The 17,132-nt window shown below is 40.3% G+C and overlaps 1 protein-coding gene across 14 annotated transcripts in view; it reads left to right on the top strand.

Annotated features, from left to right (window-relative positions):
* Nucleotides 1-17,132, top strand: part of OSBPL1A (oxysterol binding protein like 1A) — a 211,898-nt gene that overhangs the window by 83,919 nt on the left and 110,847 nt on the right. For 10 of the 14 annotated variants that reach the window (XM_019930488.3, XM_019930491.3, XM_019930487.3 and 7 more), the window contains one exon: nt 3,406-3,512. The exons of 1 other annotated variant lie outside the window; for it this stretch is intronic. In XM_019930488.3, the coding sequence (XP_019786047.1) occupies nt 3,406-3,512 (107 nt within the window). Of the gene's footprint in view, nt 1-3,405; nt 3,513-10,345; nt 10,367-10,432; nt 10,715-17,132 lie in introns of those variants that run through there. 3 more of the 14 variants (XM_073790601.1, XM_073790602.1, XM_073790603.1) reach the window with 3 other exon arrangements.

Raw genomic sequence — 17,132 nt, 5'->3', positions numbered from 1 at the left:
TATGATCTTCCAGCATCTTTCCCGAGTTCAACAATATTTTTAGTACAAAAAATAACTTTTTTTTTTTCAAATTAACAGTGTCCAGTTCTCAGAGTAGGCCAGATATGTTAACATACTGGCCTTCTTGATTTTATTTATTATGGCTCAGTCTCTAAATATTAGTTGGCTAAAACATATTTGCAGTGATTTCCCAGTTGGTAACTTTTCTAGAAGCTTAGCAGTTTTCCTTTTATGTAACCAGTATGCAGACGACATTGTATAAGAGGCACGCCAGTGTGAACCGACTGTCCCTGATATGCAGCACTGCCCAGAGTATTTGCCAGAGTCCACGATTTTTACACCGTCCCACGGTGCAAGTTAATATTAATTCCGACATCTTGTTTGAATACTAGCTTGTCAGACAAGTTACGTAACTTTTGACTCTGTTTTGGACAGAAGAATTTGACACACTCTGAATAATAGGTTCCTATAAACTTGTCTTAATATATATTTCTTAGAATATCTCTTGAAAGCTTGCAGAGTCAATTTTGTTTAAAAATTTGTAAACTTAAAATTTATTTAGAGATTTAATGTTTGTTTTATGCTAATCAACAAGTATATTAAGTGAGATATCTAAAACATAGACAAAACTGGAGATGGTTAAGCATGTGATGGCATTTAATAAAAAGAAATGGAGCCATGAATGGCTGTGCTACCATCTTCCTATCCTTTGTGCCATGAAAATGGAAAATTTCTAGATTACCCAGATGATTTCTGGAAGGCAGAGGCTGTGTCTGTTTTTTCTTGTGCATCTCCTCACATCCCTGGTCCCCAGCTCTGTGTAAGACATCTGTTGAGGTACTATTTAAGTCACATGGCATCTAGCATATGGTACTCTCTTTTGCTGTTTAGCAACTAAGTACAGAATAAATCTTCACAGTGTGTATCAAAGATTCAAAAAGAAACAGTATGTAAAGTCAAAATTATTGTAGAATATAGTAGTTTTCAATTATTTGGGTATTATTAAGAATAGCTAGGAAATTCTATTCCATAAGATGAAAAATATGATAAAATGTCATTTGGTGTTTATATCCAGATATTAATGAAAGACTTATTACTTTCATTCACTCTGACCTTTTCCTTTATTTTTCTTTTTTTATAAATTATTTATTTAATTTTGGCTGTGTTGGGTCTTCGTTGCTGCACACGGGTTTTCTCTAGCTGTGGCGAGCGGACGCTACTCTTGGTTGCAGTGCACGGGCTTCTCACTGCAGTGGCTTCTCTTGTTGCGGACCATGGGCTCTAGGCGCACAGGCTTCAGGAGTTGTGGCACACACGCTTCAGTAGTTGCAGCACATGGGTTCAGTAGTTGTGGCTTATGGGTTCTAGAGCTCAGGCTCAGCAGTTGTGGTGCACGGGCTTAGTTGCTCCGCAGCAAGTGGGATCTTCCTGGACCAGGGCTCGAACCCGTGTCTCCTGCATTGGCAGGCGGATTCTTAACCACTGTGCCACCAGGGAAGTCCCTGACCTTTTCCTTTTGTTGCCCACTTTTGCCTTATGAGGTTTTTTGGGTTTTTTGTTTTTTTTTTTTGCGGTATGCGGGCCTCTCACTGTTGTGGCCTCTCCCATTGAGGAGCACAGACTCCGGACACGCAGGCCCAGTGGCCATGGCTCACGGGCCCAGCCGCTCTGCGGCATGTGGGATCTTCCTGGACTGGGGCACGAACCCGCGTCCCCTGCATTGGCAGGCAGACTTTCAACCACTGCGCCACCAGGGAAGCCCTGACTTATGAGTTTTGAGAAATAATATTTCCAAGAAAAGGACTTGTCTTTGCTAAAATAAATCATGTTCATATAAAAAATTTGGAAAATTTAGAAAAGAACAAAACAGAGCAATACAACTTTATCACTTAGAATAATGGCTAAATAATTGGTCCTATGTTCTCTGTAGATTGTATTTTTCTTTCCATTTCCCATTTGAAAACTTTTGTTTCTTGATGGGACCCACTGTTTTATGGCCTACTCATTGCAAATTGCTGGCATTTGGATTTACCTGATTCTTTGTTTATTGACCTTGTTTACCATGTTTTAAGAATAGTGTTTTAGGTAAATCAAAATTACTTAAAATACATAGGATGCTACAGATTTAATTGTCTTTCTCTTTTAAGTTATTTTTTCTTAAAGCTTTCTTAATTTTTTTTATTTGATGGAAGGGACAGATGTAAAGGATCTAATGTATAATCAACATAAAATCCCAAGCTATTTCAACTAAGTACATTTCTGTCACATTAGTCTGGACAGGATGTGACATTTCACTTAAGTGACCTGTGTGTATTTTACAGCTTTCTCTTGCCAACGTTATGTTAATTTTGTTTTGTTTGTTTGTTTTCCGTAATGGTAAAGTGGATTAAGATTTTCTTTAAGGGTCCAGGGGAGATACTGATATTATCGTTTATTTCCCAATTTAACATATACTGAAAGATGCTGGACCTTGACAGGGACATATTTTTGAGAGTGAAAGACCTATTTATATGAAACATTTATCCAAATAAGAAGTAGAGGAGGGCTTCCCTGGTGGCGCAGTGGTTAAGAATCTGCCTGCCAATGTAGGGGACAAGGGTTCAAGCCCTGGTCCGGGAAGTTCACACATGCTGTGGAGCAACAAAGCCTGTGCGCCACAACTCCTGAGCCTGCACTCTAGAGACCGCGAGCCACAACTGTGGAAGCCTGCGTGCCTAGAGCCCGTGCTCCGCAACAAGAGAAGCCAATGCAATGAGAAGCCCACGTACCACAATGAAAAGTAGCCCCCGCTCACCGCAACTAGAGAAAGCACGCACGTAGCAAGGAAGACCCAATGCAGCCAAAAATAAATAAATAAAATAAATAAATAAATTTTTAGAAATCGTATTAAAAACCTATTAATGAGATTAAAAAAAAAGTAGGGGAAGTTGAGTTAATGCCGCCTTCAGATCCGTTAGCCATCATTGTCAACTACAGGATTATTTTTGTCTCTTTTTAGTACTTTGCCTTTGAATAAAATTACTTATCTAGTAATGAATATCATGAAAGGAAATGTTAATGTTTTATAAGTAATGATATCAGTCCTTCTTGACAGCTGTTTTTCTTAAACATTATATTATTTATTCCTATGAACCTTTTTTTTTTTAATAGGTCCTGGCTCTTCTCCTTTTAGGATATAGGCTTTTCTAAGTCAAGGCTTTGTTCTTTCTTTTTCTGTACTAATTTATGTGCCCTGCATAAAGTAGGTGCTTAATTATGATGCCCAAGGAATATACTATATGCTTTGCTTATTAAGGCAGCTAGAAGGAAACATGAGGTTAGTAGATGTAAAAATACGTTTATGGTCTTAGTTTACGTTAAGGTTACTTAAAATCCTACTCATTTTATTTATTTTTTTATTTATAGAAATGCTTCCATCATTCCTTCAGAAAGTTGAAGTTGTCTCTGAAGCTTCTAGAGAAACTTGTGTAGCTTTGAGTGATTGCCTTAATCTCTTCACCAAACAAGAAGGGGTAGGTAGTTTGCAACTGAATTTTTTAAATAATTGTTTGGGTGTCAACACTTGATCATCCAATACATCATTGCTTTCAAACTGTCCAAAGGTAGGAGAAAATAGAGTTAATAAAGGCAACGACAGTTTCATTTTTCACCAAAAGTTAGAACTTATTTATTCTTGATTAAGCAGGAGAATTCTGAAATAACTTCTGTTCATATCATTTAATTTGTTTATGTACCCATATTTAACAAGTATGTTTAAAGTTGATCTACTCAGGGTTGTCGTGACATTTTGATAAGACGGACTATGAAAGTATTCTAGGAACAAAAGGTCTCTATATGAAAAATATATACTTTTATTTAGAAAATAGATTGTTATCATACTTACCTATGTGAACTCAGCTTAATGGATTAAATATTTTTTTGTGCTCTTTGCTGCTCGCTCTCTCCCATTTAAAAATTTGCCATTTGATCTTCCAAATATAAGTAAAAGTGGTATGCCATCCATTAGTAACTCCTTTTCTAAGGACTGAAAAGTCATTAAGGTGTGGTTTCTTTTTTTATATAAATTTATTTATTTATTTTTGGCTGTGTTGGGTCTTCATTTCTATGCGAGGGCTTTCTCTAGTTGCGGAGAGCGGGGGCCACTCTTCATCACGGTGCGCGGGCCTCTCACTGTCTCGGCCTCTCTTGTTGCGGAGCACAGGCTCCAGACGCGCAGGCTCAGTAGTTGTGGCGCACGGGCCCAGTTGCTCTGCGGCATGTGGGGTCTTCCCAGACCGGGGCACGAACCCGTGTCCCCTGCATTGGCAGGCAGATTCTCAGCCACTGCGCCACCAGGGAAGCCCCAGGTGTGTTTTGCCTGAACTGAGATTTTTCTTTTTTATGTTTTTTCCTTCGTTTTCATGATTTTAATGCAAGCCAAGTAGTAATAGGCTTTGTTTTGCATTTAATTTCTACACATGTTTAATCTTCAGCTTTTTAGATTAAGACACCAAATTTCTTTGTTTTTTTTTTTAGGTTCCACATATATGTAAAATCATATGGTGTTTGTTTTTCCTCTGTTTGACTTCCTTCACTTAGCACAATACTCTCCAAGGTCACTGACTTTCTTATTGTTACAATTGATTTGTGCCTTTTGGTTAGAGATTAGGTTTTGGTGTTAAAACAAGATAGATGAAAATGGTCTTATATATGTTTCTCTTATATGTAAGGATCTAAAATTTTATTTTCCCATCATTAAAATAAGAAGCCTTGTGAATTCATGTGAAATTTTGAAAATGCTCTGTTTGTTATGTATACCACAAATTCCATAATTATTTTATTTGGAGAATAAGAAAAAATATGTAATAATAATCTGAATTCATTTAAAACAAACTTACAGAAAGTCTTTCAACAGAATTCTATTAAATACCATGGGAAAACATAATTTTTCATTAAACATGTTAACTGGTTGATTCTCCTAATGGTGTTTGAAAATATCCTTTCTCAGCATTTCTATTTTTGGTGCTTTGCAAATTTCATATTCTAGCTTGTTTAAATGAGGAATGATTTAGTGACCTAAATAAATCTAAATAGGATGATAGAATTGCAGAACATTGCAGAACAGAACAAATTATGATGTTACAGGATTCAGGTAATATTACCTTGTAAAACTAAATTCACATCTCTTGTGTGGTATCTGATGAATGTATTGATAACTTTTTTGTTCTCGGGTTGTATAGTTTTAAGGTGAACACTAGATTAGAAGTACTTTAATTTCTGAAGAAGCCAACATATCCTAATCTTTAACAGATTAAAAAAAAATAGCCTAGGTAATCACCTCTGTGTGTAAATTTACATGTGCAAGAATATTAGCCTAAAGTTTAGCCTAATTAACCTCTTTACGCCTTTAAAATTAGTCATCAGGATTAAGTAAGATAATTGTAAGCAAAATGCTTAGCATAGTTTCTGACACATAGTAAGCCCTGAGTGTAAGTCCACGGTTGTTATTGTAGGATGCTGTCTAATTAACACTTGTGACCCCTTTTCTCTGATGGCATCTTGGAGCTTCTGTGTCTTTAACATTGGTTTTATCTTGTTTTGGGAGGAGGTGGTGTTGTCTAAAGAAAATGTATTTGACTGTGGAATGATGGTGTTGTGTTTCCATCCTTATTACTTATTATTTAAGAGATGATGGGCTACTTAAGTTCTCTGAACTTTGATACCTTCATCTTTCATATAAGAGAGAACATGTAGAAAGTCATTAAGAGCCCTGGTCTGAAAGTCTAATGGACCTCTTTTAAGTCTCAGTCTTTCCCTAACCAATTGTAGGACCTTGGGCAAGTTTCTGAAGAATAAAGATATGTGAACACCTGATGGTTGGGTGTGGAGATCAGATGTATGTATATGAATAATAGGTATATAGACCATATTAGCATATCACAAGAGCACAAAGTATTCATTTAGTAAATGGCATTCATTGTTTTTAGAGTATTTTAAGATTTTTCTTTTTAGTAGTTCTATGAAATATCAACCCTGTGGGGCCCTCAGTAGAAATCCATGGATTTCCCTCTGAGAAATACAATTATAGACGATGAGAAGGCCTAAAAAATATTTGAAAGGTAAATGGCATCATTGAAGTTGGTCTTATCAAGTAGTTAAGAATTACAACATAGGAATTTAATCGCTTAATTGAGGTCAGAGTGGGATAATTGTGCACTGTAATGCCTTATGTATCAGGCATCATAAATTTTATTTTCGTTATCCAAAAACTTTATTAGAAGAGCAATGATAAGCTTGAACGCACATAGACCTGAGTCCATTTCCTGGTTCTGCTATGTAATCTCTGTCTTCACCTCAGTAAAACAGAATCTCCTTTTCAAAGTGGTGACCAACCAAAAAAGAGTGTTTTAAGAAGTAAGTGAGATCCGATTGGCAAAACTGCATAGCACCTGGCACAGAATGGGGACCCGATAGGTGTAAGTGACCCCAGCCCCAGCGGCAGAAAATACGTTTTTATTCTAATCTTTTTTGAGAACAGTTACTCTGAATCTTACACATTTACTTCTTAAACTGAAGATTTCATACTTGATCTCTTCTGGGTGTGTCAGGATTGTCCTTTTGTATGTTTGTAATTACTCTTTGCCTTAATACAGAGATACCGTCAGGGGATAATGTTTACAGGACTCTTTTTTGATTAAATGGCCCAATCCTGCTAATGCTTTTCGAATTCCTTTTTACTCCTTATGGTTCTAAAATTTTCTTCTCTCCTGTTCTTTAGACCAACTGGGTGCTTGTCTCTAGCAGCGGAATACTGATCCCTTCTGATTTACTCATACTAATCTCCTGTTTGTTAAAAAGAAAACCAGTAACCAAACTTGGTAAAATTATGTCCACAGTAAGAGTAAGCTGGCTTAGTGTGAGAAACTTGGCTTGACAATGAGCACAGGCTTTAGGGTCTGGGGCCTTCTGGTATGTTCTTTGCTTATTTGGAGATTCTCTGATACACCCTAGATATTCCAGGTATCCACATGACCTCTACATAAATGAGGCATTATGAAGGTGTACTTTACTTGAAATAACACAACTTATGTTGTCGGAAAAAACCCGGCAATATATAAGATAAGCTGTAAAGTTTGTGATTGATCTACTAAAGGCAACCTTACTGTATTTTTTTTTAATTAATTAATTAATTAATTAATTTTTGGCTGTGTTGGGTCTTCATTTCTGTGCGAGGGCTTTCTCTAGTTGTGGCAAGTGGGGGCCACTCTTCATCGCGGTGCGCGGGCCTCTCACTACCGCGGCCTCTCTTGTGGAGCACAGGCTCCACATGCCCAGGCTCAGTAGTTGTGGCTCATGGGCCTAGTTGCTCCACGGCATGTGGGATCTTCCCAGACCAGGGCTCGAACCCATGTCCCCTGCATTAGCAGGGAGAGTCTCAACCACTGCGCCACCAGGGAAGCCCCTTTACAGTGTGTTTTATGATATGCTTGGGAAACATACTATAATAGAATGTGAAGGCTGTGGTTTTTCTTTAACGTTGTTTTGAGAGTTCCATCCAAAAGGCTAGAAACTGGTTTCATGAATCATTCTTTCTACGGTTCTCACCAGAGGTTGGTATCAGAAGTGGTTAAAATGTCATTCAGAAGTCATCATTGGTGCCCTCTGGGTCTGTGTATTATTGAGCTCCCCTCGATATTATGAGTCTAATCAGTGTTTAGTGTAAACTCACTTATAAAATGTTAAATCTCCTCACTGCTAAAGGGATGTAACCCAAATGTATGGTTGGGAAGATAGTGATGCCAAGCTTGTGGTGTAATGGAACAATTCAGACTCTCAGTTGGAACCAACCAAAGGTACTTGCTACTCTGGACCAGATGTGAAAGTCTTTGGAGAGAATCCATGCCCTCATGTGGACTGATAACTCTATAAAGTCATGGTTTCTAATACTCATTTAGCTTCCTGAGCTGTTCAGAGTCCTTTAATCCCTCTCTTTTTCATTTGCAATGTTTGTATCTTTCAGGCCTTCACCTTTCTCTCTCTCATCTCTATTCTGAGCAAAATTTATTGTCAAGCGTTAGGCGAACATTGTACATGCTGCCAACTCCCTACTAGTCCCTCATTCCGATTTTTATCTTTTTTTCCTTTTGTTGGAGGCATCTGTTTCCTATCTTCAAAAACAGCTACTCTCTTCTTCTGAATTCTCCCTTGTAGCTTTTATCTCCCTACATCCCTTTCCAGTTCCATTTTTGAAAATGTGATACCTTCTGTTTCTACTTCTTTATTCCTCAACTAGTCCACTGAGACCATTCTTGCCAATATCTCCTTGTTGCTAATCAGAGAACATCTTTAAATTATCTTGCTTGTCTTTTTAAAGGGTCTGGCATTTGACTACTGCTTGCTTTTTGGAATGCTTCTCTGTGATTTCCATGGTGCCTCCCTCTTCTGGCTTCTCTTTCCTGTATAGCAACTCCTCCTCAGTCTTCTTCTAAAGCATCTTTTCCTTCTGCCTGTGCTTTGCATGTTAGTATTCCCTAGGTTTCTGTGGGTGGCCTTCTCACTCAGCATTCTCCCTGGAGAATTCCCACTCCTTCAACCCAGAAATCCATGATGATTCAGGTATATCCACTTTGGATCTTCTGAGCTATGAACCAGTTGTATCCAGCTGCCTTTCGGACATTTACATATGGATACATCAGAGGCATTTTTAAACCAAAGTGCCTAGAACCGAGTTACCGATTCAACTCAAAGTTACCTGTTGGATAATTCAAGCCGGAAACATGGGAGCTGCCTCTGGTTCGTTCTTCCTCAGCCCCATTTTTAATCAAGTCCTGTCATTTTTACTTCCTGTATCTCAGTTGTCTGTCTCCTCCAAGCCAGCACACAGATTCCCCATTGCCATTCTGTTAGATAAAGTTCTCAGGATTGCTGTGTTGGATGACTGCTAACCATTTCGCAATCCCAGGTTCCACCCTTCAAAATTGAGTTAATGTCCCTCCTAGTCTAGGAGTTCCTTGCTGTTGCAGCGCTTATGACATTGTATCATTATATATTTACTTGTCTGATTATATATTTACTTGACTGGAGCTCCTCAAGTAAGTATCTTATTTTTGTAGCGTCTGTTTCTAGCATAGTGCTTGGTATTTAGTAGACAGTTAATAAATACTTGAATAAATGAATAATGAATGTACAAAGGAAAGAATACAAGCTTTTGGGTCAGACCAGTCAGGACCTAAACTCTGCTATCTTGACCCTGAGCAAATTAATATATGTTTGGGAATTCCATTTCCAAATCTGAAAATGAGAATGCAAATGAGTTATTTTATGTGCAGTTCCTCAGTACAGTGCCTGGCACATTTTAGGTGCTTTGTAAATTGCCTTCTGAAACAAAGTAGCCTTTGTTGTTCATTGTTTTGTTTTGCTGCCTGGTACTACTTTTGCAAACTGAATTCTTTCTCTAATTTTTAGGGCCTAGGGAGAAAGATTCTGTAGCAAGGTCTCTTCTTCAGTGACAAATGTGACTTTTCAAAATGTGATAATATTTAGTCACCAACTGAGAATGGAAAAAAAAAAACAAAACTGCCTTTTCAAAGACACCTTGAAACCTCACCGACATTAATTCCCATTTTTCCGAGTGTGGCCTTGTCTCATCTTTTACACGTTTTTCATCTGTAGTGCAAATACAGCCACCACTGCTGGAAGGGCGAACTTAAAGTACCCTAGGATCTTGTCAAAGAAATACTCAATTTTGTTCAGTATTACTCTGCTTCCCAAAGTTGAGGACAGATTTGTATACCTTAGAAAGGTTTAAGACTGCTGTTTGTTTTTCCTCACCAGAACCTCATAGTTAACGAGGAATTTCATTAGCCTGAACATCTCACTTTTAAGTATATCATGTATGTGGTGGGTCTTACTGACCTTTACGCTTTCGTCCACCCTTTAGGGGTCGCCAGAATCAGAAACACCTATTTCACGTGAGTAGGTTTCACGTTAGTAGGGTCAATACTGTTGTTTTCCTCATTGCTCAAATGGTAGCCCAGGAAGTATGTGAAAAATAAATATGTGCAGACTAGCTCAGTCTTTGTTGTGGAATCGGACCGTTAACTCTTAAGTGTAAGCCTGTGTGTCAGTTACCTTCGAATGGAAGACTCCAGAAGAGAGGATCCCTCTGCTTTTCCCGGGGGGCAGGCAGGCCATTTAAAAGTTGCCAGGGCCGCGTCCGCAGGACCGGCGTCAGTACAGCGCCCGCTCCAGGGCCGGGCCGGCGCCTCCACGGATGCTCGCAGAGCCCGGGGAGCGGTGCCACCTTCCCCGAAATCCCCGCGCGCTGCTCCCGCAGCCCCCTGACAGGTCCCTACCTGCGCCTCGGAGCGAGCGGGCGCCGCAGCCGGTGAGAGGGAGGGGGAAGGGGAGGAGGGACGGACGACGCCAGCCGCCGCGCGGAGCCGCCCGCCGCAGGCCATTTGCCGGCGGGAGTCCTGGAGGGTGGCGGTGTGGCCGAGGGGCCATCGCGGACCTCGGGCGGCCCGGGCGCAGTCCTGGGCCGCGCCTCTGCTCGACCTCGCCGGAGCCGGGGGGCGGGCCACGCGAAGGTGACTTCAGGGAGACCTTGCGGTGCCGCCCTGGGTCGCGCCTCCGGGCTGGGCTGGAGTGGAGGCGGAGGAACAGGCCGAGCGCATTGCTGCTGGAGCCTCGAGGAGCGCCGGGCGGAGCGCGCTGCCGGGGAGCCCCGGCCCAGGTGGGTGGGCGAGTGCCTGCGCCGGGGCAGCTCGGGGACGCCCGGGGACGTCCGGGGACGCCGGGGAGGGAAGGAGGAGGGTGGCCCGACGAGATCCAGGGATGTAAGTGGATCCAAGAAGAGTTGGGCGCGAGTGTGTGGAGCGGAGCGCGGCCGCGGGTGTGGGGAGGGGTGCGCGAGGCCGGGGACCTTACCCGCCCGGCCGGCCGTGTGTTTGCATCGGTTCCTGCGGGAAGAGCCGCTGAGGGGTAAAGCACGTGAACAGATATTTTTTTCGGCTAAATACTGGTAGTAGGTCAGGTAGGGCCGGAGTGGGAGGAGTAAGGCACTGAAAGACATTATTGTCCTAAATAACCTTACAAGTTAGTGATTTTTCGCGTGTCTCAGCCCTGGCAGACATTGAGATGAACTTACCATCCGCTGTTCAGAGGCCGCTAAAATTCCCTGAAAAAAACGAGGAGGGGAGATGCTTGAGTGGATTGAGAAGAGAAAGGGAAATTATACTGGGGTCGGGGAGTGGGGAGGTGGCTTTTAACTTCGTTTTGATTAGGGATTTTTGATTACTCATAGGCTTCCTTTGTAGCCCAAACCAGTGGAGAATCATGGTCCCCAGCATTCACAGCATGTGGCTAGTTTCGTGTTTTCTGTTGTGCAGGTTTTTTTCTGGATTTGGAGGGAGGGTGGTACTAAGGAGGGGAAGATGCCAGGGAAGAGCTTTTCCAGCTTTTGAGGGTTATTAAAGCTATTAAAAGTTCCTTAATTTTAATTAGGTTCAAAGACAGAATGAAGGCATTTCATTTAGAAGACAGCATTGCTTAGCAGGAATCTTTTGCAAAAGAGAAAAATGCTTGAAATGCGTGTTGGTGGAGTAATGTGTAGGCTAGAATATAGGGATCTAAATATAAATTTTCTTTTCAGTTTGAGGACACACCACAGTTAATCTCCGGTCCAAATAATGTTTGACCTGGAAGCTGATGACTTCGCAAGTTAGCTCAGCTTGAATTGAGTAGATGTTTAATCTGAACATGAAGACCCAGAGAGCTATTTTAGCCTTTGTCCCAGTACTACTTTTTACTAGATTGGGGGCCTAAAGGGATTTGTGTCACTGTGAATATAATTGCAGGACTCTAGTCTTCCCTCTTTAGGAGCTCTTTAAACATTAATTTTAGGGGATTTCATTGATGGTTAAAGTGAACCCCATAATGGCCCTTCCCGTAGTTGTGCACTGTGCAGAACAGGGAGAAATTAAAAAGCTTATTAGGTTTTCCATATTAAAAGCAAATGTATCTACTGATAATCAAGGTACTATATAAATATGATCCAAGCACATATTAAATATTATACATACTTCATAAAATAATTATGCAACACCATACTTTAAGCTCTATGTACAGTTTTTGACTTTGTCGTTTACATTCTCTTAAAAAGGATTGTGATTTATGGTTGTGTAGTTATCATTGTGTATATCAGCTCCATGAAGATTATAAGAAAACTTCTAATTCCTTTAAAAAGTAGGAATTTAGAATTTTTACTTAGTCCACATTATTCCTGAATTTTTAGCTTGTTGTGTATATAATCCAGAAATATACTGCTACAACTTAGTTTTGGAAGCAGCTGGGACATAAGTTAAATAAATGTGAAGTTTGTGTAAAATGAAGCTGGTTTGCGTTTTGGTAACGTCTGTGAAGTTTTTGAACAGAAATACATAAGATTTTAATTAGTAGTGTGAAGTGTGTTTGTGTGTATGTATTAGCCTTGTGATGCTTGGTATGACCCAAGATCTATCATCATGAGTTTTTTTTTTTTTTTTTTTTTTGCGTTATGTGGGCCTCTCACTGTCGTGGCCTCTCTCGTTGCGGAGCACAGGCTCCGGACATGCTGGCTCAGCGGCCATGGCTCATGGGCCCAGCCGCTCCGCGGCACGCGGGATCCTCCCGGACCAGGGCACGAACCCATGTCCCCTGCATCGGCAGGTGGACTCTCAACCACTGCGCCACCAGGGAAGCCCCATCATGAGTTTTTGTATCTCACGATAGTACCAAGACTGTAACCTGGATGCAATTGTGTTCGTCTTGTTCACTGCCGTTTTCCAATCAGAGTGCAGTGTCCGACTTCTACTCTAGCTAATGAGTTTTGAATGAGTTATAGGCAGACATAATTTTCCTCTCATTTTAACTTCAGAGTGTTAAGGATGTAACCCCTATACAACTTTATAATGGTGCACCATAGATTTGATATCTATTACTTTATGTAAAATTTTCCCCTTAATTCAATAAGTATTTACAGAATGTTCATCTTGTCAGATACTACTGTACCAGCCTGTCTTCATAAAACTTAAGAGATTACTGCAGGAGCCAGATGACTGACTAGGTTCTTACAGAAAGCACAACATACACAGGGGGAAGAGAAAGGGATGAATTCCAGCAAATAGTTCATTAAGACTGGAACAGAGTGGGATAGGTAACGAGAAAGTCAAGGCTAGATCAGTAGAAGCAGGGTCGGTCTTCTTGAAAGACTTTGTAAAATATGCCTGAAGAGTTTGGATTATTTTGGGCAGTTAGAATCACTGAGAGATTTTAATCGGGGCTGGGGGGGAGATTTAATCAGATTTGTTCCTTATGAGAAGGATTAGAGGGCAGGCCTGAAAGCAGAGTGGCCAGGTGCAGGAATTCGAGAGAGAGATAATCAGAGTCTGAGCCTAGTTGGTGGCTGTGGAAAAGGAAAGGAAGATACAGAGCAGAGAGAAGAGAGACTTTGAGATATACAATATGAGTAGGAGCTGATCATAGATGGAGTGTGAGGAATGAAGCCGGTGGAGTTAGATGACCCCACATTCATGGCATAAGTCACAGGATAGAAGGTGGCTGCAGTAGGGAGGAAAGGGGAGGATGAGTTCACCTTTGAACACGATGACATCTGAATAAGGTCATCCTGACTTGTCCGATAAAAACTGGGGAATCTTTAGTACTGGGAGCCACCTGATTAAACGTGGTGATCGAGGCTGAAGGAGTAAATAATAACACTAGGAGAAGTGTCGTTTGAAGTTTGAAATCAAACTATGAATACTGTCTGTGGAAGAAAGAGAGCCAGTGGAATGCACTGAGGAAAAGCAGCCTGGGGGGCCAGGGGACAAGAGGTCCAAGAAGGTGAAGTAGCAACTGAAACGCATCTGTTCGATTTGGTAGCCAGGTGTCTTTGATGAGGGAAGTTTTAGAAGCTTGACAGCATGAAGCCTGACTGCAGTGAGCAGAGGAGTGAGTGGGGAGTAGAAAGTAAAAATAATGAAGATAGACTGGGGTTCAGTATCTGTAGACAGTCCGTGAATAATTACAGTTTTGTTCCTTTCTTTCAGTCCTTACACCTCTTATTTATTTTTCTTCTTTCTACTGTACTGGTTAGGGCCTTCAGGACAATGTTGAACAGCAGCGGAGGTGGTAGGAATCCATGTTCATCCCTGGTATTTAAAAGGAATCTAATGATTCCATGTTGAGAAAGATACTTGGTGCATACCATTTATCAGGTTAATGAAGTTCCCTTTCATTCTTATATTGTTGAGTTTTTTTTTTTTATCATGAAAGGGTGTTGAACTTATCAAATATTCATTTACCAAGAGAATCATGACGTTTTTCTTCTATTTGTGAAGGTGGCAAGTTATATTTTTAGATTCTTTTTATTGATAAGCCATCCTTGTGTACCTGGACTAAACCTAACCTGGTCATGATGTATTATTTTTAACATTCTCCTCAGTTTGGTTTGTTTTGGCTTTTAACATCTGTTTATAAGTGAGATTGGCTTGTAATTTCCTTTTTTTGTTCTGTCCTCATCAGGGTTTATTATCAAGGTTACACTGGCCTCATATAGTGAGTTTGGGAGTATTCTCTCTTTTGCTGTTCTCCGGAAGAGTTGTATAAAATTGAAATGGTCTGTTCTTTGAAAATTTAGTGGAATTTTCTTATAAAACCACCTTTGTGAGGTTTTTTTTTTTTTGGACCAATTACATGTATTTAATGGTTGTAGTGCTATTTTAGTTTTCTGTTTCTCTTTGGGTCAGTTTTGACAAGTTACATCTTTCGAGGAATTTTATCGTTTCCATTTAAGTTTTGAAATTTGTTGTTATAAGGAAGTTCATAATATTCTTTTATTGTCTTTTTAACTTATGTCCATTCTGTAATTATGTATTCCCTTTTCTAATCTTCTTCCATTTTCTTTCTTCTAATGTTTATTTGGCTATTTCCAAATGAATTTTGCTCTCCTTGTAAGATCAGTCTCATTAAGGCTTTGTTTATTTGATTATTTTTCAAAGAACTGTCTAGCTTTTATCTATTTTATCTTTTTCTTTTAAATTTCTATAGTTATCTCTATCACTTTTCCTTGAGTTTATTTTCTTCCTACTATCTATACATTTATAATTCTCTGTCTCCTTAAAGTGGATAATTTGTTCAAAATTTGTTCCTTTCCAGATTTCAATTCTAGATTTCAATTTGCAATACTAATTCTAGTATTTTGTAATATAGTGAATATATCACTGCTAGCTTTATCCATTACTTTGATGATTTTATAGACTTGAATAATACATTTCCTAGACTTCATCATTCCAGACCGAGAACTACTAATATTTAAAATACCTAAAGTTTCTGGAAGGGTTTGACTACTTCCAATTTTTTTTTTTTTTCTCTTACCCAACTTTCCTTGTTTTCATTGCTTGGCATTTCTCTCCGTTTCTCTTCCCCACCTGCTGCTCAGCTTCTTCCTCTTTTTCCCTCACCCCCTCTTTTCTACCCCTAGATACTTTGTGCAGTGGAAGAAGAATGATCGTCTTCCCTTGCCCTCTGCCCCCACTTTTTTCTTCTGTCTCCCGGTTTTATACACTCTAACCACCACCCCCACCCCCATACCTGCAGGATTTTTCCATTATCTGCTCAACATTGTTCATCTTGCTCTTTCCTTCTCCTTAGAACCCTGGCTCCAGCACCAAGGAGGAAAAAGAAGATAATTGGTGTCTCATTTTCTTTAGATGCTCAAAGGTTCATCATTATGTACCTGATGATTTTTGTTATTCCTAATACAGTCCAACTGATGGCAAAGTTAGGGAGAGTATAGGGCGGGCCTAGGAAGATGGCATAGATGGTAGAGTCTGAGCTCCTATTACCTGGAGTCCTGAAATGTGGGCTCTGGTATTAGTGACTTTTTCCTTGCTGTCTGACTCTGGGCCTCACATTGCTCCTGTGTAACAGGGTTATTAACACAGACCCCTTCTCTCTATTTCATGAGTTGCTGTGAGACTCAAATGAGATAAGGATAAACCCATCAGCTTTATGTTAAGACAGTCTTCCCAAGCTTTATTTTCAGAAAAGTATCTTGAAAGGATTTTTTGCTCAATTCAGGGACAGAGAAGTGGCGTTCAAGTGGTTTGTGGTCTGGGATGCTGGATCAGAGAAACCCTGGTGGGAAGCAGCCGGTGGTGGTAGGAATGACCAGAGCACTGGAGCTCCGCCCAGTGGTTGAAAGGGATTCAGAGGGAGGTGTCTGTCCTCTGGGGAAGGGAGCTCATAGCCTCCCCGGATGGAGAAGTGGACACGTTGTTACGTCCAGTGGTTGGATCCTAAGCTGCAGTGATACCATCTGTTCCTTTATGTATCTTTTTATTTGCCACATTCATGACACTGTGCCTTTTTGAGGTACTTGAGAAATCACCCTTCACTTAAAATGTTGGTAGGAGGGAGATTTTGTTGTTCTGGGTTCTGGACAACTGAATTGCAAATGAAGTGTGGGAATATAATTCTCCTTAATAAAATTTCTTAGAAATGATTTAACTTCGAATATTTTCTTCACTTATTTTTGTTACTTTATTTTGTGGTATGGATGAGTTGTTTAAAATCACAAAGTCATAGGCTCAGTCTTAGATTGTAGAGCATCTACAGGTCTGGTGATTTTCAGGTTTTATTGGGTGCTAAAGTAGATGCCCGTGTACGAGAGAAGTAAAGTAGAAGCACCTCCTCATCCACTAAGGTGCCTCTGTACAACACAGTTTGAAATGGTTGTTACGGTTGATCTCGTCACCTCCATTCTTACAGGTGAGAGTAGGACCTGCAGAGAGGGTTCAATACCTCCCCGAGTTTATGTAGCGAGGAGGGGCTACACTGAGAGCCAGATCCAGGGATCTGCCTCCAAATTCAATGCTGAAGAACAACACACTATATCACACACAGCTTGAATTAGGAAAATTCATCCGTTAGAGAAGACAGTCCGCCTTGTTTCAAAGCTGATGTGGACATTTATAAGCTAATTTCTCGATTCGACAAAAGGATACCGACTTTAAAGATAATCAGGTGGCCAAGAATATTTCAGCGTCTTTGGATTATGCACAGAACACCTGTATTCCAGGTTCGCAACAGGAAACACTCTCCATCTTTTTGTG

Source organism: Tursiops truncatus, chromosome 13, assembly GCF_011762595.2.
Source record: "Tursiops truncatus isolate mTurTru1 chromosome 13, mTurTru1.mat.Y, whole genome shotgun sequence".
NCBI lineage: Eukaryota > Metazoa > Chordata > Mammalia > Artiodactyla > Delphinidae > Tursiops > Tursiops truncatus.
The sequence above is the reverse complement of the archived record's forward strand: the minus strand, read 5'-3'. Positions and strand labels throughout refer to the sequence as shown.